The following is a 26,917-nucleotide window of genomic DNA, read 5'->3' on the forward strand; positions in this document are numbered from 1 at the left end:
TGCATTAAAGTTGTGATTTATAATTACATATTAAGAAATGCTTACTTTTGACTAAGTACTTTCTTTTTTTAAAAAAAAAAATATATATATATTTTTTATGTGGTGCTGAGGATCGAACCCAGTGCCTCAATACAAGTGAGGCAAGCGCTCAACTACTGAGCTACAATCCTAGCCCTTGATTATGTACTTTGTATTCTGGTAGGCTAACGTTTTTATTTTTTTTAAATTTGGCAAAAAAACCTTTTTTTTTTTTTAGTACCGGAAATTGAACCCATGGAAGCTTAACCAGTGAGCCATATCCCCAGCCCATTTTTATTTTTATTTTATTTTTTAAATGTTTTTATTAGTTATTGATGGACCTTTATTTATTTCTTTGTTAATATGTGGTGCTGAGAATTGAACCCAGTGCCTCACAAATGCTAGGCAAGCGCTCTACCACTGAGCCACAACCCCAGCCCACCATTTTTATTTTTTATTTTGAGACAGGGTCTTGCTAAATTGCTCAGATCCTCACTAAATTGCTGAGGCTGGCTTTGAATTTGGTATCTTTTTGCCTCGCCCTCCTGAGTTGCTGGGATTACAGGACTGTGTTTTTTTTTTTTTTTCAATTCTTGCTAAGATAGATCCATTTTACTGCTAAGAAGAGCCAGAGAGCTGTTAGGTGACTTGTCCAAAGTTGACGTAACCTTTAGAAGAAGATTGGGGTACTGGGCCTGGTGGCGCATGCCACAACTCTAGAAGGGCGCATGCCACAACTCTAGAAGCTAAGGCAGGAGGATCACAAATTCCCTTAGCAAAATGCTGTCTAAAACAAAAATAAATGAAGAGCTGGGGATTAGCTCAGTAGTAGCATGAGTGAGGCCCTGGGTTCAGTCCTCATTACTACCTTAAAAAAGGCGGGGTGTGTGTCAAACCATGGCACTGTTTCTAAATTCAGTGTTCTTCCTTCTATTTATATCGTGGCTCTCCTCATCCTGTTTCTTTCATCTCACCCAATAAGCCTTTTGAGTGAGGTTTTCCCATCTTCCTTTTTGTTATCCAAACACAACTACAGGGAAATCAATAAAAATAGTAAGCTGCATCTATATCAAAGTACAATTTAGGTTATTTTGTCTACCATATTTATATAGTTCAGTTTATCAGTAAATAATAGCATATTGCCTTTATATAATTTTTTGGTTGGGTGGCTCCTTTATATGGAAGCTCCTGATTCATCAGCTTTTCACTTGACTGTTAACTTAATACATAAGAAGTATTTAAGACTAAGGGCCTCCTAAATGTCTTTCTGCCTCCCTTCAAAGTTTTTTTGGAGGGTCCTTTTGAATTAGAATCTCATGTTGGATTAAGTGTTTGAATTTTAAGAAGCTCCTCTGGTCATTCTAAACCTCAGCTGTGCTTGAGAACCACTGGTTTAAGTAATTCCCTAATAGGGAAAATAAGAAATGCTATTGGCTTCAGATTGGTCAGAAATTGTCATCTCTACTTCAGGAAATTCTTTTTATCATCTCAGTTGAATGAAGAAATGAATTGCATCCTTGGCACTAGTTGTGATTTCTTTCCTTTTGTTTGTTTTTTTGAGAGAGAGAAAATTTTTAAAAAATATTTATATTTTAGTTTTCGGCGGACACAACATCTTTCTTTGTATGTGGTGCTGAGGATCGAACCCAGGCCGCACGCACGCCAGGCGAGCACGCTACCGCTTGAGCCACATCCCCAGCCCACTAGTTGTGATTTCTGAGCAGTACAATTATCGATATGTCAGTAAGTACTAGGCATTGTGTAAAGGTTCTAGGGCTTCAGAAGTAAATTAAATAGCTTTGACTTGAAGGAACTCATATAATCTACTGGTGAGAAAGATCTAAAAGAAGATTATAAAGTATGACATGTGGATGTCTGCATGGAAAGAAATTGTATTAGAGTGGCTGGAGATAACCAGGGGCAATGCAAGTGGCGGGAGGGTGTAAACAGGAGAGGCTGCTAGGGGTGCTCTGGAAGGCTTTGCTTCACCTGAATTGGAGTAAGAATATATGAATATAGAATTAAAATGAGGGTCATGACAAACTCCAGAAATACCAACATTTAAGGAAAGAAAAGGATCTGGTTGGAGGCACCAGGAAATGTGGTGCAGGGAAGCCAAATAACCTGCTAGATAAATGCAGGTTTATTGATAGTATTTCAGGCTTACATAGCTAAGTGGTAGAGATTTCTTAAAAGTCTTAGATGCAGGTTTCATACTCTTGTATTCAGAAGCTGGAAAAGTAGATAATTGCAGTTTGTACAGAGTGATTCCGGGCAGCTAAACTGAGTTAGCTGAAGTGAGTTATCTTTCAGATCAAATTTATTTTAGGATGCAGCAGTAAATGTGAAGGAAATAAAGCAGTCAATAATGCTAACTCTACTATAGTAATACACAGAATGGTCTGAGTTACAGTGTTGAATAAGTTTAAGATCTTTGGAGATAACGACCTGTTAATTTACCATCTTAAGTGGATGTGCATCATCTTAAATGTTTGTGTCTCAATACATCCTTTATTCTTTCAAACGGGCATCTATCCTTGAAGCCTGGTCACTGTCTTAATGTGTTTATGCTGCTAAAACAAAATCCTGGAGACTGGGTAACTTGTAAATAATAGAACTTTATTTTTCACAATTCTTGGTAGGTTTTGATATTTGGTGAGGGTTAGGTCTCTGTTTCCAAGATGGTGTTTTGAATGCTGTGTTCTACTTGGGTGGAAGGGTAAAAGGGTCTGGGCTAGTTCCTCCAACCCTTTTATAAGATTTCTAATCCTATTATAAGTACTCTGCCCTTGTGATTTAATCACTTCCCAAAGGGCCCTACCCCTTAATACTATCACTTTGGTGATTAAATTTTAACACATGAGTTTTGGGAGGGGCACAGACAATGAAACCATAGCAATCAGAATCTATTAATATTTTGAATGGACTAGCAGTTTGCCTTGTTAAACATTTAACAGTAGTGGGGTGAGCTAAGCAATTTCCAAGCTAATTTCAGTTCAGGTTTAAGTTTAGTCTTTGACTTTAAATATGACTATTAGGGATCATATGTGGGGTTTAAGAATGTTTCCACTTTGAATGTTAGGCTTAAAGTTAATGAATCTTAATTGTAGGAGGGCTAAGTATTTGCTGTTAAATATTTGCATCTATTAAAATAGATTACCATTTAACTTCCTTTTTTGAATACAATTACAAATGTATGTTTAGTTGAGACATCAGCACAACAAAGTTTTTGTGTTCTTTTTCTATCTTTTCTGAGGCTCAAGATGATTTTTAGTCTTTCTACTATCCCTTTCCTGACCCTGGCTTTGAATCTCTTTAAAAGTGATTAGTTCATAAAAGACCAAAGGTAGAGCTTGTGTTTACAGTCTAATGAGACCTTAAAAATAGGGTGTGGGATGTTTGACTTTTCCTGCCTTTGGTGTCCAGGTAGGTTTGGGTGTTGCTTAGGGAAGGGTGTGGGGGCAGAGTCCAACCTGAACCCCATTCCTCATGAGAACGAATCATTTTTAGAATCTCTCTGGTCTTTTCTAAACCTTGATAACTTCAGTTTTCTGCCAGACATTGTTTTTTCCTTACTGGGATCTTAAGTATGGAAGAAAACTGAACCAAAACTACTTATTAAATAATAACTTCCTTGAGAGAAAAGCTGTGGTGTTACAGCTATTTGGTCACAATCTGACTATTTGGTCACAATTTGACTTGGTGTAAGCATTCCAAAATAAATAATGTGTGTGCCTGTAATGGTAACAGTAGGGAAGAAGAATCTAAAGTTTCTTCTGGTCCCATCCAGTGATTTACATATCATAACTATGAGTGACCGAAAAGAAATATTAGTTTTCTGTTAACTTGTCATGATTAGCCCACATCATGATTATCAGTCCATTTGGGTAGAAGGTGATTTGTTCTAGGGATTCAGTTAGCTTTTTTTAGAATCCTTCTTTGTGAATTTTAAAAAGGATATTTTCATTATAGGCCTGTTAAAACTTTCAAGGAGGGGCTGGGGATGTGGCTCAAGCGGTAGCACGCTCGACTGGCATGCTTGCGGCCCAGGTTTGATCCTCAGCACCACATACAAACAAAGATGTTGTGTCGGCCAAAAGCTAATAAATAAATATTAAAATTCTCTAAAAAAAAAAAAAACAGACTTTCGAGGATATGCCAAAATCTGTATGAATCATTTCAGTAGGTGATTTTGGGAGACTTCTGATGAGTAAATTTGGGAATGGTAAGGTATCTATGTGGTCTAGTTAGCTCCCTTACTCTACTGTTTATGAACAACATGATATTTGGCTAGTTCCTATAAAGTGACCTGACAGGAAACTATTTCTTTGAGGTTTGATGAAAAAAGATCTCTGAGAGCCATTTTATATTTTCTTCTGGTTTTGAGGACCTGTAATTGCCAAGTTTATATATACATATGCATATATATGTACTTTTTATTGTTCTGAAGATTGAACTTTATTGTTCTGAAGATTGAACAGGGCCTAACTGGCTACAAACCCAGCCCAATTACCAAGTTTTGTTAAAAGTGGTGAAAAGGGAATTTAAACAACTCAATTTAAAATTAACACCCCAGGCCCCAAAATTAATCCAATTAATAAATGAGTTAAACAGATACTTCTCAAAAGAATTAGACCAGATACTTCTCAAAAGAAGCATACAAATGACCAACAAATATATGGAAAAAAATGCTTAGCATCTTTAGCAATTAGGGAAATGCAAATCAAAACACAACAATACAGCTGTGATTTGGGAGGTTGAAGTAGGAGGATCAAGTGCAAGGCCACCTCAGCAATTTAGTGAAGCTCTAAGCAACTTAGAGAGATCCTGTCTCAAAAAAACAAAAAGGATTGGTGAGGTAGCTCAGTCTTGGAGCCCACCTGGGTTTAATTACCCACACACACACCAAAAAAAAAAAAAAAAAAGGAAAGAAAATACAAGCAATAATACAAGCTGGAGAGGATGGGAGGAAAAAGTAACACTTTTAAACTTTTGGTGGGATTGTAAATTAGCACAACCACTATGGAAATCAGCATGGAGAAACCATCATATGACCCTGCTAGACCACTCCTATTTATCTTAAAGAATTAAAGTTCGAAAACTGTACTGATACACGCATGCTCATGTTTATAGAAGCACCATTCACAATAACCAAACTATAGAACCGTAGCCTAGGTGTCTCTCAGTGGATGACTAGATACAGAAAATGTGGTGTAAACATAATGGGAGTTTTATTCAGTGATAAAGCGGAATGAAATTGTGTCATTTGCGGGAAAATGGATGGAACTTGAGAACACTATATTAAGCAAAGTAAGCCAATCTCAGAATGTTAGAGGGTCAGTATGTTTTCACTCATGTGGAAGCTAGAGAGGAAAAAGGAAAAGAAAGGTTGGGGGAAGGGGTCTCATGAAAATGGAAGGGAGATCAGTAGAGTAAAATAAAGGGACCAGTGAGAGGGAGGAGAAGGTTAAGGGGAGATCCTGGGGAATGATATATGAACATATGTGTTAGCAATGAATCCCACCATTATGTATAATTAAATACACCAATTAAAAATATGGGGGGAAAGTGAAAAGGAATTTAATGGAACTAATGCTTAGAAAATAAATACCGCCCCCCCACCCCCACGTGTCTCTCTTTTTTTTTTGGTACTGGGGATTGAACCCAGGGACACTTTACCACTGAGACACATCCCCAACCCTTTTTATTATTTATTTTATTTTGAGACAGGGTCTTGCCAAGTTGCCAAGGCTGGCCTTGAACTTGTGATCCTCTATCTCAGCCTCCTGAGTAGCTAGGTGTGTGCCACTGCGCCTGGTTCATAGCATGTTTTTTTATTACCACTATATTTTATTTACTAATAGACGATCCACCAAACAAGTTCTTTAAAAATTGATGGCCTTTCCACAGGCTCTATCTCTATATAAGTTCAAATTTTACTGAAGGTTCTTATCCCTTGGCACCTATTATTTTTAATATGACTATTAAAAGTCCACAAATGATTGTGCTATTTTCAGGATCTTTTTGGTGGTAAGACTTCAGGGAAGATTCAGTTGACCCAAGTACATGTTTTCTAAAAATGTTGTCATTATACAAATACATCAAAAATTGTCATTCACGGAAGATGGAAGGAGAGCCTCATTGTTATACAGAATACATATATGATGTTGTAATGAGAAAAAGAAAAAAAAGAGTGTCACATTAGATTGGATAGAAAGGATGGGAGAGGAGGGGAGGAGTAGGGAGGGTAGGAAGGGCAGCAGAATAGAATAGACAATATGATTGATGTATGTACATTCCATGTATGTATTATATGTCAAAATACATTCTGCTGTCATGTATGACTAAAAAAAATAAAAATAAATTGTATGGTAAAAAATTGTTATTAATAGCGAATGGAAGAAGAATTTATAGTTCTTTGGAGGAACAGATTAGATAGGGGGATCACTAGGGTTTGTTAGGGCAGTTGGTTTTTTTTTGCTTTTGGTACCAGGGATTGAACACAGGGGGGCTTAATCACTAAGCTACTCCCCCAGACCTTTTCATTTTTTATTTTGAGACAGAACAGGGTTTTGGTAGGTTGCTGAGGCTGGTCTCAAACTTGCAGTCCTACTGTCTCAGCCTCCAGAGTTGCCGAAATTACAGATGTGTACACCACAGCTGGCAGGGTAGTTGAAAATTTCCTAAGACCCTTTTAAACTTCTCATTTTCAACTAAATATCTGTGTGAATTCAGATTTTCTTCATACTTTTTAAAGCCCATATATATATATATTTTAGTGAAGGTTCTTATCCCTTGGCACCTATTATTTTTAATATGACTATTAAAAGTCCACAAATGATTGTGATATCATACATATATCTCACATGTATCTCATATATATTATATATATCATATATGTATATCATATATATGATGAATATTTATTTATTTATTTGCTGTGCTGAGAATTGAACCCAGCACCTCACACATGCTAGACAAGTGCTCTTCTACTGAACCACAACCCCAGTCCTCTTCATATGCTTTTAACCAAAATAATATACCACAAACCATTGAAGAAGAAATGAAAACATGACTTATTTCTATTAAATTAGACATTAAAAAGATTTGGAAAGTATTTATAAAATAAAACTGTGCATTAAGCATTGAAGAGCTTACTTAAAATGTCTTAGTTCTAATTTCTAATGTGATAAAAATCAGTAGTGTTAAAATATCTATGTCACTGTTCTATGAAGGCAGATAGAAATTTAAATTCTTCCTTAAAACCATTTTCACGTTTTATGCAGTTGGTGTCTGGATCCAGAATAAACCATAATTCTAAAAGGAGAATCTCAGGCCACTACGATCACTGTGCTCAAGTTTGTTTTTTCTCCCTGTAAAAAGGGAAGGTTGGCTCTGTAAAGTAGGATCTGTGTGAGAGTGCTGTTCTTCTCATTTTTACCATGCTTATCCGTGTGTGTGTGTGTGTGTGTGTGTGTGTGTGTGTATGTGTGTGTGTGTGTCTGTCTGGGGATTGAAACCAGGGCTTCACACGTTAGGCAAGTGCTCTACTACCAAGCTATACCCCAGTCCATTTTAACACAAGTTAAGGCCATTTCCCCACTAGCTCTTTAAAAAACACAGTGACACTGTTTATCTTAACCTTGTACTGTGCAGTAAAATAGATATAAAAGAGGACATGTTGTAGAGTCACACTGCCTGGGTTCAAATTATGACTCTATCATGTGGCTATTTACTACCTTTTATATAAGCTATGTTAAACTTTTCATACTTTAGGTGTATCTGTGTGTGTGTGTGTGTGTGTGTGTGTGTTTGTGTGCACCTGAATTTGTGCATATAATAATAATTGTGAAATCTGAGTACAATAATAGGTAAGTTCCTAAGACAGTTAAGTAAATGGTAAAAAATGTTAGTGACATTAGGAAAAGATTCATGTTAAAATTGCTATGATAAAAAGGGCTGGGAAAATAGCTCAGTTGGTAGAGCACTTGCCTCACATGTACAAGGCCCTGGGTTCAATCCCCCCAGCTCCACAAAAAAAAAAAAAAAAAGGTGTTAGTTGAGGGCTGGGATGTAGCTCAGTGATAGAGTGCTTGCTGAAAATGTGAGGCTTTAGAAAAAAGTGCTAGTTGACAATTAGATGCCAACTTAAGTTAGGCTAGAAGAATAAGGTCCTTAAAAATAAAGTTTAGAGAGCAGATTCTCTTTACCCATACCCTACATCCCCAGCCCTTTTTTTTCTTTCTTTTTAAAAAAATTTTGCTCCTGCCTTAGCCTCTTGAGTAGCTGGCAAACAGTGAATTTTATTTGCCCAGAGTAAGATTACATTTTAGAAGTTAAAATTAAATGTAATGACATTGTCGTTTTTGTTTCATAATTTCAATAAAACCTTTAACTTGTAATCTCTATTCTTACCATAGTTCTGAAAGGTAGCTCTTTTTCATATTTTTCAAAAGAAGAAATTGAGATCCTTTAAAGGAAAGAACCAAAACTCAAATCCAGGTCAGTGTAGGACAAGAAGAGATGTACTGAAAGTGTATCTGCCCTAACTATATAACCCCTTGGCTGACATTCTCAGAAGCAGATATCTTTTCCATTATCATGTCTTGTTAAAGTAGCAGGAGGAGTTGAAAGAGAGCAAGTATAGGGGTAATGAGATAAAAATGTAGAGGGGTGATAAATTTTTTTGAAACCCAGAAATATAAGACATTCTGGAAAGTTTATTTTTAAGGTTATAGAGTACTTTGTGACCCTGTTGAAACCTGTGGGCTGTCTTAGAAAAATCCATATATTCTCAATTCTACATAAAATATAAAGCCTCTCATTTAAGGCATAAAATATTCTATAGTATAAAAGGAAAATCTACCAAATTTAAGGTTTTTTTTTTTTTTTTTTTTGTTTTTTTGCTAGAAGGCTTATAAGAATGGGGGGTTTAAACATCCTTTGAACAAATGGGTAGCTAAGTAAAACTGGTTGGTGCCAAGCCTGCCCTGAGGACAGTAAGAAGCAAGGGTAGAGTGAGTAAGCAGCATTAGATAAGGAATTTTATTTTTGCTTTTGTTTGTAAGATATAATTATTATTATTTTTTTTTGGTGGGGGTACTGGCTCTTGAACCCAGTGGCATTTTACCACTGAGTTGTATCCCCAGCCCTTTTTATTTTTATTTTGAGACAGGATCTTGCTGAGTTACTGAGGGCTAACCTTGAACTTGGGATCCTTCTGCCTCAGCCTCCTAAATTTTTGGGATTACTGGTATGTGATGCTGTGCCCGGCTGTTTGGAAGACATTGAATGCAGTTCTTCCAAAGGTGTTGTAGTTGGTCTCCATCAGGGTCTCAAATAATAACTCTGCTTACTTGTTTGTAAAAGATTTACAGTGGTGGTGGAATTATCTGGTTTTCCTGCAGGTGTTTTAAGGGCATGTTATTGATGGGTGTGGTGATGCCCACTTGTAATCCCAGTGACTCTGGAGTTTCAAGGCAGGATGATTACAAGTTTGAGGCCAGTCTGGGCAATTAAGTCAAGCCCCTGTCTCAAGAAAAGAAAAAGAAAAAGAAAGACTAAAAAGACTAGGATGCTCTCTAGTAGAGGATCCTTGGGTTTAACTTGGGTGTTAATTTTGAAAAACTAAGAAAACATGTATGTAGAAAATGGCTCTTACTTCTGTTGGCTTTGGGTTGAAAATCCTATGAGCACATTTGTTCTGTGATGTCTGGGTTTCATAGGACATATGCAATTAGAAAAATGCTTTTGTTCTTAGTTAATGTTATTCTTTGTAAACTAACAAGAATGTGCTTTTGACACTGATTTTTAATTGGTTTTGTCTGCAGGGAGTCAGAGAGCCAACTTTTGTAGCCTCTGTCTAGAGTACACTTTTCTCATTTTGCTAATTATCAGATCTCAAAATGATGACAGTCTCTCTATAATTAGAAAGATTAAAGGAGTATTCTAATACGTGAAATATGGATGCTAATAGTAAGTCATCTACAGAATGAATTTTCATGGCATTTAAGAATTTTTAGCATCCTTTGAAAGTTATTTTCTTACTGGTTGATTTTGTCTTTGAAATTGTGTTGCCAAGTTAGTGCTGAGACTGAGGAAAATGTTTACTTGATGCTTTGCAGCCTCTGAGGATTTTGAAGCTTCAACTTCTTACTTAATTGCCTGTCCAAGGAATACATTTTTGAGTGCTAATAATTGAACTTTTTTTTTCAATTTTTATTTGTTCTTTTAGTTATATATGACAGCAGAGTGTATTTTGACATTATACATACATGAAGTATAACTTACCATTCCTTTTCTTTTTTTGTACTGGGGATTGAACTCAGGGCACTCAACCACTGTGTCCATCTCCAGCAGTATTTTTGTATTTTATTTAGAGACAGGGTCTGTCTCACTGATTAATTTAGTGCCTTGCTGTCGCTGAGGCTGGCTTTGAACTCCCAATTGTCCTGTCTCAGCTCCCAAGCAGCTGGGATTATAGCTGTGCACCACTGTGTCTGGCCTACCTTTCCATTCTTGTGGTTGTACATGATTTGGAGTTACATTGGTCGTGTATACATATATGAAAACAAGAAAGTGTTAAATAATATAGTTCTTGTAGTTTTTATTTTGAAAGTTAAAACTATATTTTAAAGTTTTAAAAATGAAGGAAATTTAATCTCAGCAGGGAATTTATTTAGAACTGCTTGTAATCTATGATTTCTTATTACTTTATGGACTGAAAATATTGTTTTTCTGTAAGAAAAACGGTTTATTATTGGGCTGGGGTTGTGGGCTTGCCTAACATGTTCGAGGCTCTGGGTTCAATCCTCAGCACCACATAAAAATAAACAAAATTAAAGTATTGTGTACAACTATTAAAAAAAATAAAAAATGACACTTTTTGGTTTTGGGTGTACAGGGAATTGAACCCAGGGGCACTTCACCAATGATATACCCCCAACCATTATTATTTTTTGAGGTTGAATTCTTGCTAAATTGCTTATGGCCTCACTGAGTTGCTGAGGCTGTCCTTGAACTTGTGATCCTCCTGTCTCAGCCTCCCCAGTTGCTGTGATTACAGGCATATTGTGTCACCATGCCTGGCTAAAATTTTTAAAAAATCTTTTTTCTGTAGTGCCATGGATGAATCCCACAGCTTTGTTCATGCTAGGGAAGCCCACTACCGCTGAGCCACATTCCCAGCCTTTAATCACTTTATTGATTAGGTTACATGATATATTCCTTTTAGATTAAGTGTTGAGTTAGAAAATTTCACAATGTTTGTAAGTGGAGATCTTATTATTTGACTTCTTAATTTGAGAATCATTTCCCCTAATTTTTACTTATTAGAGCCTTTTTATTATGGTTTCTTATCTTTCTTTCTTAATGGCTTTCCCATCCTTATTTAAAACACATGACCCAGTGAGGCCAGACTTTGCCAAGGCTATCTTGGGTTCCCCATGATAGTGAGCATTCACATAATGTGCAGTTCTTGTGTTGTTGTTTTTTTAACACTGGGGATTGAACTCTGGCACTCATCCACTGAGCTACATCCCCAGCCCTAGTTTGTATTTTATTTAGAGACAGAGTCTCATTAAGTTGCTTAGGACCTCTAGTTGATGAAGCTGGCTTTGTGGTCCTCCTGCCTTAGCCTCCTGAGCCTCTGGGATTACAGGCACATGCCACCGCACCATGCAATTCTTTTTCTTTCTTTCTTTCTTTTTTTTTATTGGAGTACACCTTTGTTACTGAAAATAAAAGTCCCAAAAGGAATGGCATTTATCTTTTTTCCTCTAATTTGCAACTGAAAGAGGAGGCAAACATTTCAGTAGATATTTTAAAATGAAAAAAAAATGACTTTTGAAACCTTTAATTATAAATTTTAATTGATGTGTCATTATAAAATATAATTGAAGGGACTCTTGATGTGTCACTTTTAGTATTCATTTTATTTGAGGCTACAGGCTAAAATAAGCATAAATTACTTATATAGAAATAAAGATATACTTTAATTTTTCAAAGTTTTTCAGGCTTATCAGGACATGAAGTTTCTATATCATGTGTTTATGTTTAGGGATTAGAAGGCTTATTATCTATCTGATCAGTCAGGGAATAATTTATATCACCTTCAAATCCTTTTGGATGGTATGATAAAACTAAATATTTGATCACTTGTTTGTATATGTGATACAGGGATAGAACCCAAGGACGTTCAACCATTGAGCCACCTCCCCAGCCCTATTTTGTATTTATTTAGAGACAAGGTCTCACTGAGTTGCTGAGTCTGTCCTCAAACTTGCCATCCTTCTGCCTCAGCCTACTGAGCTGTTGGGATTATAGGTGTGTGCCACTGCACCTGGCAGACTTTCATCTTTAAAAAGATGGACACAGCATCTTTATTTTGTTTATTTAGTTTTAAGTGGTGCCTGAGATTCATCCCAGGGTCTCACACATGCTAGGCGAGCACTCTACCACTAAGCTAGAACCCCAGCCCCTAAACTTTCATCTTTTTGACTAGTATGGAGTATTTTTAACTTTCATCTTTAAAAAGATGGACACAACACCTTTATTTTATTTAGTTTTAAGTGGTGCCTGGAATTCATCCCAGGGTCTCACACATGCTAGGCAAGCGCTCTACCACTAAGCTAGAATTCCAGCCCCTAGACTTTCATATTTTTGACTAGTAATGGAGTATTTTTATTTTTTTATTATTTTAAAAAGAGAGAGAGAGAATTTTTAATATTTATTTTTTAGTTTTTGGCGGACACAACATCTTTGTATGTAGTGCTGAAGATCGAACCCGGGCCGCATGCATGCCAGGCGAGCGCGCTACTGCTTGAACCACATCCCCAGCCCTAGTATGGAGTATTTTTAACTTGAACATAACTACCATTTAAATATTAGCCATAGTCTTTATTTATTTATTTGGTACCGGGGATTGAACTCAGGGGCACTCGACCACTTAATCATATTCCCAGCCCTATTTTGTATTCTATTTAGAGGCAGAGTCTCAACTGTTGCTTAGCGCCTCACTGTTGCTGGGGCTGTCTTTGAACTTGTGATCCTCCTGTCTCAGCCTCCTGAGCTGCTGGGATGTCATAGTCTTTATTGAGAAGGCAGTGTGACTGAAATGGCATTAAACATTGTATTCTTAAACAATTAACCCTCACGTGTTAGAACTTGCAGGTGGGCATTTCAACTGAAGTCTTTTATATCACTAAAACAAAACTAAACTTCTATTTTTTGTTACCTCCCACCCCTATCCCTGGTACCACTGGGGATTGAATGCCAGTGTGCTCTACCACTGAGCTTCATCCCCAGTTTCTTGACAGTCTCATTAAATTGCCCTGTTGTTATCCTGGAACTTAATCCTCCTGCCTCAGCCTCCTGAGTTGCTCTGTCATGCCTGGCTTGTTTTATTTTTAAACAAAAAACTATAGTGATAAATTCCTGCAGTATAGGTTCGAAAGGTGAAAAAGCCTTTTTTCCTTCTTCCTGTTATGGTAGTCTTTAAAGTAGGTAAAACTGTGAACACAATTTTTCATGTTTTGTTTTTGTTTACTCATTGAATCTTAGCTATTTTCAATGTTGAATGTCTAGATGTTTTATTTATTACCGCTGATTAGTTTTATTATTTACAGATGTACCAACATTTATTTAACTTACTCCTCACTGATACATATTAGGGCTTTGTTGGCGTTCATTTATTTTTGTTTTGTTTACTGAGGACTGAACGCAGGGGCTGTCTACTGCTGAGCTATGTCCCCAGTGCTTTCTGTTTATTTTGCTCAAGCTGGCTTTGAACTAGTTATTCCTCTATTTCACCCTCCCAATTAGCTGGGATCACAGCTGTGTGTATCACCATGCCCATCTTAGTGTATTTGGGTGTGTTTTTTCTTTAATAATTTTTAATTTATATTTATATTTTTAGTTGTTGATGGACCTTTATTTTACTCATTTATATGTGGTGCTGCAAATTGAACCCAGTACCTCACACATGCTAGTTAAGTGTGCTACCACTGAGTTACAATCCCAGCCCATGTATTTGGTTTTAAGTTGAAACAATTCTACAGTGAATTTCCTGTGTCTACATCTTGTTATTGTGAATACTAATGCATATTTGTAAATTGTTGTCAGGGAATTTCTGGGTCAGAGGGCATATGCCTTAATAAGCTTCCTAAATATCTTACCATTAAGAGTGCACAGTTTGTCACAAATTTCTAATATCGATGGTATGTGTATTTTTAGTCTTTGCTAAGTAAGATAGGTAGAAACAATATAAGCTTTGATTATTTCTTATTTGGAATTAATTTGGACACTAATCTTGGGATGATTGGTCATTTTCCATTTCTTTTTAAAAATTTGGTTCGGGGGATTAAACCTAGGGCCTTGTGCATGCTAAGCATGCTCTCTCATTACTGAGCTACACCCCAGTTTCCCCCCCAATTTTTTCTTATTGATCAGAGATTCTTTATAAATCTGGCACTTGCAAATGCTGTATGTTATTCATTGTTAATTTAATATCCTAATATTTCTTCCTAACATAATACTGCAGTTAATTTCACACATGAAATTTGTTCACTCTGGTTGAATTATTCTCTTAGGATAAATTTCCTTGTATGAAATTGGGTTAAAGGATATGAACTTCCTTGAATTGTATCTTTTCAATATTTTATTTTTCTATTTCAAAGCCTCTTTTTCTTTTTTCCCTGATCTCCTTGATCTACTTTATTGATTTCCCTGTTTCTATAATTATGATTATGATTGTTTTGGTTGAATACATTTACATTGTTGTGCAACTATCACTGCTATCCATCTCTGGACTTTTTCATTATTATTTCAAATGAAATTCATTAAAAAGCATTTTTAAAATATTTTAGCTCTTACCTTATTGTAGATTTGTGTTTGTATTTAGCTCCACATAGGTATGCATTTATATGTTTTTCTTCTTGCTTGATTCTTTCCTCATGATCTCAGTTCTCCCAGTATAGAAGGATTCTCTAGAGATCAGGTATCTATATGAATAGACATATTAAGGATAGTGAAAATTGGTTTTGGATGTCAGTTTCTCCTTCCCCCTATTGAAGAACTTATCTTCAACTTTTTAATAAAAGCTAATGTGACTAGAAGTTTAAATATATAAAAATATATATTATGGTGTTGATATAGCTGTTTTGTAGTAAGATACTTCTGTAGTAAATAAGAAGTTAGAGTCTCTTTACCTAAACCTGTTTTTTCAACACAGGCTGGGGCTTAGTGATGTTGCTGGGCTCAGCAGGGAATTGGGGGCGGGCGTAATATATCATTCATTCGTGTATATATTCTGCTACTAAATGTCAAAATAATTATAAATTCTTCTAATAAGAGCTTTTGCTCTCTCCTAGGATTGGCAGCCACCTTTTGCATGTGATGTTGATAAACTTCATTTTACTCCACGGATCCAGAGGCTGAATGAATTGGAGGTAATGTCTTTACTATTATTCCTGTTTCCTGTATTCCTGAGGGGTCCACTTTGAAGAGGCTTTGTCACCAATCTGGTAGGGAAAGAAATTATGTCCAATAGTTGATGATCATGGTAAAACAATTTGCAGTAAGGCCATTGAAACAGACAAATTTTATTAAAAGCAATGATACTTGTCAGACACTTTTTGGTCTGTTAGTAAATCCTATATTAAGGCGATAATCATTAGAATTTAGGTTTTGAAAAGAATTACACAGTAGAACAGATTCTATAGTCCTAATTTCTTCAAAGTGCATAACTTTGTCACTTAGATTTAATAATACTTTAGTTTCCTAAGGAAGAGTGAGGAACACAGAACATTCTCTAGAGAACAGATGTTTTTTTCAGTTTCTAGCCACCAAGAGCAGGGTAGATAAGACTTGTGTTTTTAGTTAGTTTTAAAATCTGATTTTAATATTGAACTAAACATCCTTAACTGAAACAGAGCACGTATCCAACAGAATTTTATAGACATTGATAATAAGATTAAAATGTGTATATTGTAAATAATTTCAGTGTATTTTCAAATTCAAATTAAACCTGAAAACAGGAGATAATTACTAACTTGAAATCTTGGTATGATTGAGAATATCTGAATATTGATCCAAATTTTGGTCTGGCTTCAAGTTAAATCTCCCCAAACTGTCCAGCTTATATTTGGCAAGGAGAGTAAAAATAAAAATGACTGTATAGTAATAATATGTTTAAAAAGTTTCCTTTTTTATCTTTAAATTATAGGCGCTTTTAAAAATTGATAATGGGGGCTGGGGTTGTGGCTCAATGGTAGAGCATTTGCCTGGCATGTGAGAGGTACTGGGTTTGATTGTCAGCACCACATATAAATAAATGAATAAAAATAAAGATCTCCTAACAACTAAAAATATATACATTTTTAAAAAACTGATATAGACCGCATCTGGTGTTGCATGTTTATAATCTCAGATACTTGGGTGGCTGAGCTAGGAGGATCAGAGCTGGGGATGTATGTAGCTCAGCAGTACAGTGTTTATCTAGCATGCACAAGGCCCAGGATCCAATCCCCAGGACCATTGAAAAAAATTTGCTATAGAAGCACTATTATAAATCTGTTTTTAGATTTGTGTTTGAGCAAGTAAGAAAATTTCTACTTGCAACAAGCCTTTGAAATCTTGTTGTAAAAAGACCAAGGTGGGCATATAAAAACTTGTCACGTAACTTAAGCAGTAAAATGAAATTGTGTTTACTCTGGTACCTCTTAAATGAAGCACCTTTTAGGGTAAGAACTTATGTTATAAGACTGTTTATTGAGTGTAGAACTCCTTGCCTGACACATGCATGATAAGGGCTAAATTAAGGTTTTGTTGAGTTAGTATATAAGTTTTTAGCCAACTTCATTTTATTTATTTTCAGCTATTTCTCTATTAAAGTATGATTGTTTAATCAGCTTTATCTTGTATCCTTTGATTATTTCTCTTGAATTCAGAAATAGTTTTGCATTTAAATATTCTAAGAATGAAAATGTGGCACAGGCAGATAATAGACATGAGCTTTAAAATAAAACGAGGTAAGTTTATTTTATAAGCAGGCATATGTGCCTGTGGTCTGAGCTATTCAGGAAGCTAAGGTGGGAGGATCCCTTGATCCCAGGGATTCAAGCTCATCTTGGGCAACATAGTGAGACATGTCCAAAAATAAGTAAACAAACACATAAACAAAATATCTGAGATTAATGCTCAGTTTTTTGTCATTTAGGCTCAAACTCGTGTAAAATTGAATTTCCTGGACCAGATTGCAAAGTACTGGGAGTTACAGGGAAGTACTCTAAAAATTCCACATGTGGAGAGGAAGATCTTGGACTTGTTTCAGCTAAATAAGGTAAAGGGCTAATGACCATCTTACTCATTTATATAATTGTGAACAGTGCATTTGGTTTTCTTTGCCTTGTGAAGAAACTTGTTTAAAATATATAAAGTGAAGCTGGGTGAAATGGCACACTCCTGTAATCCCAGCAACTGGGGAGGCTGAGGCAGGAGGATCGTTAGTTCAAAGCCAACCTTAGCAACTTAGCGAGGCCCTAAGCAACTCAGCAAGGCCCTGTCTCTAAATAATTGAATATAATAAAAAGGGATGTGCCTCAGTGGTAAAACACCCCTGAGTTCAATCCCTGGTACCAAAATCAAAGTAAAGTGAGATTTTTAGTTCAGTTGAGTGATAAGAATCAGGTTCCACCTGTCTGGTCTGGAAGTCTGGTGTATTTTGCTACACCCGTTTTTGTCATTTTTAAACTCACCAAGAATTCTGTAAACTATTTCTTTCCATTTTAGTACAGACAGACAAACTGAAGCTCATGGGGATTTAAACAAACTAACAAACAAACAAAAAAACGACCCAGCTAAAATGGCTGAGCTCATAGTTAAATTCCTGGTCCCACTTTAATCTAAAGCCGGCATTCTTTCTTTCTTTCTTTCTTTCTTTTTTTTTTTTTTTTAATTTAATTTATTTATTTTTTAGTTTTCGGCAGACACAACATCTTTGTTTGTATGTGGTGCTGAGGATCCAACCCGGGCCGCACGCATGCCAGGCGGGCGCACTACCGCTTGAGCCACATCCCTAGCCCAAGCCTGCATTCTTTCCACCAAACATTATTTCAGGCTTTCTGTCCCTTAGTTTGTGGAGATTTTAAGGGTCACGGAGTAGGACCAAGTACCTAGGGCCTTTGCTTTAGTAGAGATTTGATTATGATTCTTTTAAGATGACTGCATTGGGGAAGCGAGAAGTCATTTTGGGAGAGACAAAATGTTTATGAACATTGTTAAAGAAATGTTTTAATTGTCTAGCTTGATTTTAACAGCACATGCATTTTTTCTTTTACTTGGGAAAAGTATTTTTAAAATATAACCATAGCCAAGAACATTTTGTTCTTGGAGTCTACCTAGGCATGATTTCCACATAAGTGTTTCTAACTTTTGCTATTTTAACAGTTAGTTGCAGAAGAAGGTGGATTTGCAGTTGTTTGCAAGGATAGAAAATGGACCAAAATTGCCACCAAGATGGGTTTTGCTCCTGGCAAAGCTGTGGGTTCACATATCAGAGGGCATTATGAACGAATTCTCAACCCTTACAATTTATTCCTGTCTGGAGACAGTCTGAGGGTGAGTTTTGGGGCTCGCCACATACCTGTTTCATTCACTGCTTGTTGGTATATTATCTTTTAGGGGGAATGAAAAAGCCTTAGTTGTGTTTGAATGACACTGTTCAGAAGACCTTGGTTTTTGGCTGTTTTCTCCAGTGTTATTCTGTTTTGAGAGCAACCATACTTAGACATTTGTTTTTAGAATGAGTAAGATTATAGAGGACATGTTGTTTTACTGTCAAAAACTGAAATCTGTATTTACTCCACAACAGGTGTTTATTTACAGCAAGAAGTTAATTATTGTATACTGTTAGGCTTATACTTTTGCATTTGCTTGCTATTTAAAGTGTCCCTGGTTCCCATATTATGAAAGTATAACTTGGAAAATAATTTATTTGTTCTTTTTTGCCAGCAGAGATTCCCATGTAGAATGCTTATATTTGTAAAGGAGAAGGAACTTAAAAATACTGCATAGCTTCAGGGTGTGTGGTGGGATCTAAACCTGTATTCCAGTTAATGGGAGGCTGAAGGAGGAAGAATACAAAATTTAGGACCACCTGGGCAATTTAATGATGCCCTATCTCAAAATCAAATTTAAAAAAAGGCTGAGAATGTAGCTCAGTGGTAGAAGATTCGCCTAGCATATGCCATTCCTGGTTCAATCCCCTGTACCACAATTCAAAACAAAACCAAAAAACCCCAAAAGCTTTGAAGCTAATGGGTTCCTTTTTCAGTAGTTCTTACCTAGCCATGTTTGTTTCCATACCGAAATGGTATTTGTGAATTTACTCAGATAAACACTTTTGTTCTCATTAATTAAGGTAAAACAATATTGTAGAAACTTCCCACCTATTTCAAGATTCTGGCAAAACAGTGTCATTTATTTAAATCCTTTGAATTTTTCTAAGACTAGAGCAGTGAGCCCTATAATTTTAAAAGTTGTTTCTATGTTATAGAAAGGTAGATAATAACATGGTTTCTGAGGGCAAACCAGTAATCAAAACCCTGTTCTAATATCATAATCTAGTACCATTTGTAATGCTTAAATCCTGTAGATTTTCTTCCCTTTCTTCTTTCTTGATTTCAAGTAAATTTTCATTTTAGCCTAGAAGAAAGTGACCAATCTGATATTCAGAAAGCTATGTGTCTATTTTTGTTACTGGGAACTGAACCCAAGGGTGCTTTTATTACTAAGCTACATCCTTACCCTACCACCCGCCCCCCACCTTTTTTTCCTTTACTTTTTTTTTCCCCCAATTTTGAGGCAGGGTCTTTTTGTTAAGTTGCTGAGGCTGACTTCAAACTTGATCCTCCTGCCTCAGCCTTCTGTGTAGCTGGAATTACAGGCATGTGCCACCATGCCCAGCTGTTTTAATGTATATTACATGAGTGGTTAGTGAGTCCATGGATGAAATTAAAAACAATATTGAATTTGGAACTTTTATGGTTCTGTTTTATAGTCAGACCTAGATAGAGTTGTCCATATAGATTTTCTCTTTTTGAATCTGAAGTGTGGAGGTTGCAGTGACTCAGGGGAGAGAAAGTTCCTGCTTTAAAGTTCCAACATTTTAGAAATATGTCATCTGTATACTTAGGCAGTGGAGTTTTGTTGTTTAAAAAGCATTTGAAAACACAGGGAAGTATCATGAAAATAAATTGCCCCTAATCCTCCCGCTTATTACTTCTCTTGGCTATTTTTTATGCATGTATATACAAATTGGCAATGGGTTCTTCCTATACAATATTGTTATCCTGTCTTTTCGACTTAATGTATCATGAGCATCTGCTATGTCATTGAATGTTTTTAAAAACAGTTTTGAATGATGGTGGCTTTCCATTTTATATCCAGGTCTTGATTTAATTTCTCCTACTATTGAAAGTTTATATTGGTCCCCCTTTTTTCGGGGGGGCATGGACAGGGAATGGGGGTTCTGGGATTGAACCTAGGGTCTCACACATGATGAGCAGGAGCCATACCACTGAGCTACACCTCTAGCCCCTATGCTCATTTCTCATTGTCAAAATTTGTTTTTATGGTAAAGGAGAATTAGAAAATATAGAGTTTTAAAAAAGAAGTGCACATAATGAAGGATTTATTGCAAATTTATTGCCTAAATTTGGAGAAACTTGAGTAAAGTTGAGCAATGATATATGGGCATTATAGAACACAGGTCTCCATCTTGCATCATCATGTTTTTTAAATGTCTTAAGGGATTACTCTGTGGAATGATGTGCTTATGGTGTGATGCTATTAATCATTTGTAAATTTCTGTTTCTCAAGTAAAGGTTAAAATTAGTGTTTGTGGTAGCATTAGATATAAAACCAAGGCTTCAGGTGTGTGTTTTGAATTATGGTTCGGAACAAAATAATGAAGCTCTTCATGTATATTCTTTTTTTTTTTTTTTTAATAGAGAAAGAGAGAATTTTGATATTTATTTTTTAGTTTTTGGCGGACACAACATCTTTGTTTGTATGTGGTGCTGAGGATCGAACCCGGGCCGCACGCATGCCAGGCGAGCGTGCTACCACTTGAGCCACATCCCCAGCCCTCTTCATGTATATTCTAAAAAGCTGCTAAGCTTGTAGGTCTCAATATATAGAGTCCCTATAGAACTGAACTGATCATAGATAATGGAAATCATTGAAACTAGTGGGAAATAAATATGGTCTGAATATTTAGTATCTGAATTTCTGACCATCCTTACAGTAATTAGTATTTCCCAACTTTGGTGTCTCAAATAGAGAGTTCATAGAACACATAAATGGGTTAATTTATGTGATGGGCAAGTTTATTCTTCTCTGTTTGTTTTCTTTAAATGTGCTCCAGATGCTCAATAGAAGACTTGTTATAGAATGGTAGATATTATTTCATAACATAACAATTTTTTTTAAAAACTCAGGTTCTCTCACTTATTACTGGTATTTTATTCATAAGTTTTTCAGACTGTTTAATTATAATATTAATGATATAATAATTGACTTCCAAATAAAATCACTTAGAAAGAACAAAATATTTAGTATTGATATGTTGTTGTGTCTTTGGTATATTCCTCACTTGATATTAAGTAATCACTTGATGTTCTGTTTTATATATTATATTTCTTAAACATAATTTGTTTCTCTATGGTTTCTTTTGTTTCTTCTCCCCACAGCGTCTCTATTTTCTCTGCAAATGTAAAGGAAAAGGAGCTAAACGTGTAAATAAGACTATATGGTAGTAGTGGTGTCCATAATGCCAATAATTCTGGAATTTTGTTATTTTGGTACTTATCATACCAAATACATGTGATATAAAACATCTAGATGGTTACATTTTGGAACATTTTGCAGGGGGTGTTGCACAGCTGGTATAGGGGATTGAAACCAGGGGAACTTTACCACTGAGCTACAATCTCAGCCCTTTTTATTTTCTATTTTGAGATGGGTCTCACTAAGGTACTGAGGCTGTCCTGAAACTTTTGATTCTTCTGAGTTGCTGGGATTATAAATGTGCATACTTTGCCTAGCTGGAACTCACTTTAAAAAAATGCTTGCCATGATCCTTCGGTTCATAAGCGTGACGATTGGGTGTTCATGCTCCTGTGTGAGATGTGCCTCCCTCTTAACCTTGTTATGACATGGCATATTACCTTTCTGGCGGGAAAAAAAAATGCTTTGCATGCAAGGTAGGATGGTACACACCTATAATCCCAGCAACTCTGGGCCTTTGGCAGGAGGATCTAAAGTTGCAGGCTACCCTCAGCAACTTAAAACAGTAAGGCCCTAAGCAACCTAGTGAGACCCTGTCTCAAAATAAAATAAAAGGACTGTGGATGTAGCTTAATGATAAAGTATCCTGGGTTTAATCTCCTATCTCCACCTCCCGAAAGCTTAAGATGTTTGTGGGTTCTCTTATGAAATGGAAGTGCTAACTTAAAATTCATATTAGCTTCAGTGGTGATACTTTGTTGTGTTATGCTGTATTGGCATTAAATATCATCTTTTAGCCTGCTTAGAATTAAACTAAAGGAGAAAGTGAATAAGTAGAGACTTGTATGATGAGCCAGTTATTGCTTTGAGCTACTGATTAATCTTTGCTTTGTGAGATAGACTTTGTTGGAGATATGCAAACCTCGGAATGCTTGTCACATGTCCTGTTTTCTCAATTCAGGTGGTATATTTTGGTGACAGCATTGCTTAGTTATTTCTAAAACTACAAGATGGTAAAATTGTAAAAAACCTATTGGATTCCCCTTTTTATCACTCCAAACACTTTTTGGGAAAAATAAGATAGTCTTAATGTAGGAAATTATTTTTGGAACATATTAGGGGTCTTTTTAACAACTTGTCTTCAATTAATTGACAATTGCAAGCAAGGGAAATTGCAAATGGCTCTTTGGGAGTGTCTGGAACCTGCTGTGGTTTCCTGTGACTTAATGAGATCAATGAAATAAATTGAAGAAACCAAATTTAGTTGTTTAAAAAAATTTAAGCTGTTATACTTATTACATGTGTGTATATTATTAGTTGTTAGTTTTTTAAAACAGATGCAAACTTGTCTTTGTATTTAGATTTTAAAAAATAGACCTGTATGTTATCTACATAAATAATTGTACCATGTAAAAATACATCAAAACCAGATTAAAAAAAAGAAGGGAGATTCATTAATGCAATTTATTTTATGTTTAGTGTCTACAGAAGCCCAACCTGACCACAGACACAAAGGACAAGGAGTACAAACCCCATGATATTCCCCAGAGGCAGTCTGTGCAGCCCTCAGAAACCTGTCCCCCAGCCCGAAGAGCGAAGCGCATGAGAGCTGAGGTGAGAGCTTCGCCAGGTCCATTAGCAGGCATTGTGGAGTTGTGGTGCTATGCTGTCCAACAACTGTACCTATGCTTTTTATAGTTTTGAACCTTATTCATCTCACACAAGGAGGCTTTGTGTGTTCCAGCATTTACACTTGTGGGGTGGGGGTGGTGGGAACTGTGCCAGCAAAGGGATAAGAAATTGAAGAGCTTTTTCTGGGCTTATGTTGCCTGGATAGCTGCTGAAGTTGTAACTAGTCAATACTTAGGAAGAATGGGTGTTCTTGTGCTTCTATTTGGATTGCCCATTGCCCTTTCTTTCTTTCTTTCTTTCTTTTTTTTTTTTTTTTTGTTTTTTTTTCAATTTTTAGTTGTATATGGACACAATACATTCATTTATTTATTTTTATGTGGTGCTGAGGATCAAACCCAGTGCCTTACATGTGCTAGGCAAGTGTTCTGTCACTGAGCTACAACTCCAGCCTGCCCATTGCACTTTCAAAGGTGATATACATTGGAGATTAAGGGTGGGAGATGTGAAGATGGGGAGTTGTTAGTTTTTTAAAACAGGTTAGAGAGTGAAAGCCATAATTCTTAGACTTACTGAAAAGTAGCATGGGACCAATGTCAAATACTTAGCTGAGAGAGAATTGGGAAGCTTAAAGTAGCATTAAATATATGAGGTGAAATAAAAGGAAAATCAGGAGAATAGTAAAAAGACTGATAAGAAGTTTCCCTGGAAAGAAAGAATATTTTTTCAGTTATCTTGTTCCATACAGAGGTGTAAACTTTTTGGATTCCTGTGTAGTCTGTCTGATAGCATGTATGTTTTAGGATTCAGAATATATAGGGAACATTAGAAATGAGAAGCTTCATATTGCAGTAACCACACTTCTCAATCTCTTGACTATTTAATAATCATTGACAAAGATGGAAAAAAAAAGACTCAGCCATTTTGCTTTCTGAGAAAATGAATAAATAAGACAAGTGTTTTTTTTACTTTGATAAGTTGGAAATATGAAAAACTTTAGTAACCCCATTTTTTGAATGGGGTTTTTTTCTAGAATAGGAAAATAGTTATTCAAAAGCCATAAAGTTTGTTAATTAAAGAATCAGTTTTTTTTGAGCATATCCTTGATCTTTAATAAACCTAAGTACTATGTGTAACTATAATGCTCTAATAAAAAATAATTGTGTAGATAAGCTGGGCATGGTGGCACACCCTTGCAATTCTAGCTATTTAGGAGGCCTAAGGCAGGAGAATCACAGGTTTCACTCCAATCTGGCATAGGTGAGACCCTTTCTCAAAATAAATAAGGGTTAGGGATATAGCTCAGTAGCAGAATGTTTGCTTAGCATGAGCAAGGCCCCTTGGTTCAATTCCCATTACTTCAAAAAAAAGAAATAATAGTCGGGTGTGGAGACACATGCCTGTAATCCTAGCAGCTAGAGAGGCTGAGATAGGAGGATCACAAGTTCAAAGCTAGCCTCAGCAACTTAGTGAGACTCTAAGTGGGACACTGTCTGCAAATAAAATATAAATAGGGCTGGGGATGTGGTTTAGTGGTCACGTGCCCTTCAGTTCAATCCCTGGACACCCCCCTCCAAAGGGGGAAAAAAAAAAGATAAAAGAAATAATAAAATAACTGAGACACATGTCCTAGGATATGGATGCCTACATCTTACCTCAGTGACACCTTCAGAAGAAAATCTCTTACTTATGGACATCCTTAATATACCTGAATGAACAAGGGCAAAGTGATAGTTTCAGAAACACTACTAGGTTAACAGTTTTTTTTCCCCCAAAAAATATCAGTACTGGGCTGGGGATATAGTTCTATTGGTAAGAGTGCTTGCTTTGCATGCACAAGGCCCTCAGTTCTAATCCCCAGCACCACAAAAAGAAACAAACAACAACAACAACAACAACAACAACAACAACAACAACAACAAAACCCAATAAATATTAGTACTTTGAGAAACAATAGAAACCAAGACTGGCTTATATACCCTCAATGAGAAGGAAGTCCTTAATAGTTTATTGATGTTAAAAGTATAGTTTATAATGATGGTTTGTAAAAAGAATTGAAGAAAATTTTAGAAGCTGAATTTTCTGTGAATACTGGTAGACCTTGAAAAGAAGACAACAAAAATAAATAAGCTTCCAGGAGGAAAATAAAAGTTGTTTCCAATTTGGGTAGTAATGTTTCCCATAATTTGTTCCTGATTTTTCATTGTTATTTTTGGTGGGGAAAGGGCCTATTTTATTTTATTTTTATTTTTTAAAACATAAAATAGTGGAGAATACTATGTTAACTTTTAAGTTTCTCATTTATACCTTAAGTAAGAGTTGTTTCAGGACTGGGGTTGTGGCTTAGTGGTAGAGCACTCACCTAGCATGAGTGAGGCACTGGGTTCAATCCTCAGCACCACATAAAGATAAATAAAAGTATTGTGTCCATCTACAACTAAAAAACATTAAAAAAAAAAAAAAAAAGAGTTGTTTCAAAGATGAGGTGGTCTCCAAGGGAAGAGAGAAGTGTGTTTTGAATTCCTGATTAACAGATATAGTTTGTAAGATTATATAAACCTGTACAGTTTATATTCTTTAAAGATTTCTTTCTTTTTAAAGTAAGTATTCATGTATATGATAATTTCTTTTAGGCCATGAATATTAAAGTAGAACCAGAAGAGACAACAGAAGCCAGAACTCATAATCTGAGACGTCGAATGGGTTGTCCAACTCTAAAATGTGAAAATGGTAAGAAAGTTTATTCATGAATAAGAAAGAAAACATAGCTGGGTATGGTGTATTCCCAGCTACTTAGGATGTTGAGGCAGGAGGACCACAAGTTTGAGACCAGCCTATGCAACATAGTGAGACCTGTCTCAAAATAAAATAAAATTTCCTGGGATGTAGCTCAGTGTTTACCTAGATTTGGGAAGCTCTGGGTTCAATCCCCAATATAAAAAAAGAAGGAAGAAGGAGGTGATGGGGTGAAGAAGGAAGCAGAGAACAGCATAATACAGAAAGATCTAACTTTGGATTGCCTCCCACAGATAAAGAAATGAAAAGTAACGTCAAGCAAGAACTCACTGAGAAGAAAGATTATATTGTAGAAAGTGAGAAGGAAAAGCCCAAGAGTCGATCTAAAAAATCCACCAATGCTGTGAGTTGATTTCTTCCTTTCTCTTTTCCCCCATTTCTTCTTTTCTCCTTTCATCTTCCTTTTGAGTCTCTTTACCCTGAAGCTTATACTTTTGTGCCGTACTTAGGTTAGGTCAACTTACTGCCTGACAATGAAAAGATCTCTTTGAGTCAGTTTATACTATCAGTTTGTAAATGAAGAAATACATACGAACCTTATAAAGACAGTGTAGTAATATGGGGAGGTGGTAGGGGCAGCTGTTTTTCTAGAGTACATTCTGTTGAGCACTGAATAGTAAACGAGCTGTATCATATATTGAATCCACGAATCTACCTTCAAATGAGCTGAAGGCTATGTCAAAAATCA

At 36.0% G+C, this 26,917-nt stretch overlaps 1 protein-coding gene and 1 non-coding gene across 3 annotated transcripts in view; both read left to right on the forward strand.

Moving 5' to 3' along the window:
- The window catches only part of Kdm5b (lysine demethylase 5B), a 76,079-nt gene that overhangs the window by 14,084 nt on the left and 35,078 nt on the right, over window positions 1–26,917 (forward strand). For both annotated transcript variants that reach the window (XM_076872847.2, XM_076872846.2), the window contains exons 2-7: window positions 15,387–15,464; window positions 17,234–17,356; window positions 18,463–18,633; window positions 23,284–23,418; window positions 26,067–26,163; window positions 26,463–26,572. In XM_076872847.2, coding sequence (XP_076728962.1) covers window positions 15,387–15,464; window positions 17,234–17,356; window positions 18,463–18,633; window positions 23,284–23,418; window positions 26,067–26,163; window positions 26,463–26,572 — 714 coding nt within the window. The remainder of the gene's footprint in view (window positions 1–15,386; window positions 15,465–17,233; window positions 17,357–18,462; window positions 18,634–23,283; window positions 23,419–26,066; window positions 26,164–26,462; window positions 26,573–26,917) is intronic.
- Window positions 22,154–22,254, forward strand: LOC143379747 (small nucleolar RNA U13). The gene has a single exon (XR_013088527.1). It is a non-coding gene; the product is annotated as a small nucleolar RNA U13 (small nucleolar RNA).

This window comes from Callospermophilus lateralis, chromosome 13, assembly GCF_048772815.1.
Source record: "Callospermophilus lateralis isolate mCalLat2 chromosome 13, mCalLat2.hap1, whole genome shotgun sequence".
NCBI classification, from domain to species: Eukaryota; Metazoa; Chordata; class Mammalia; order Rodentia; family Sciuridae; genus Callospermophilus; species Callospermophilus lateralis.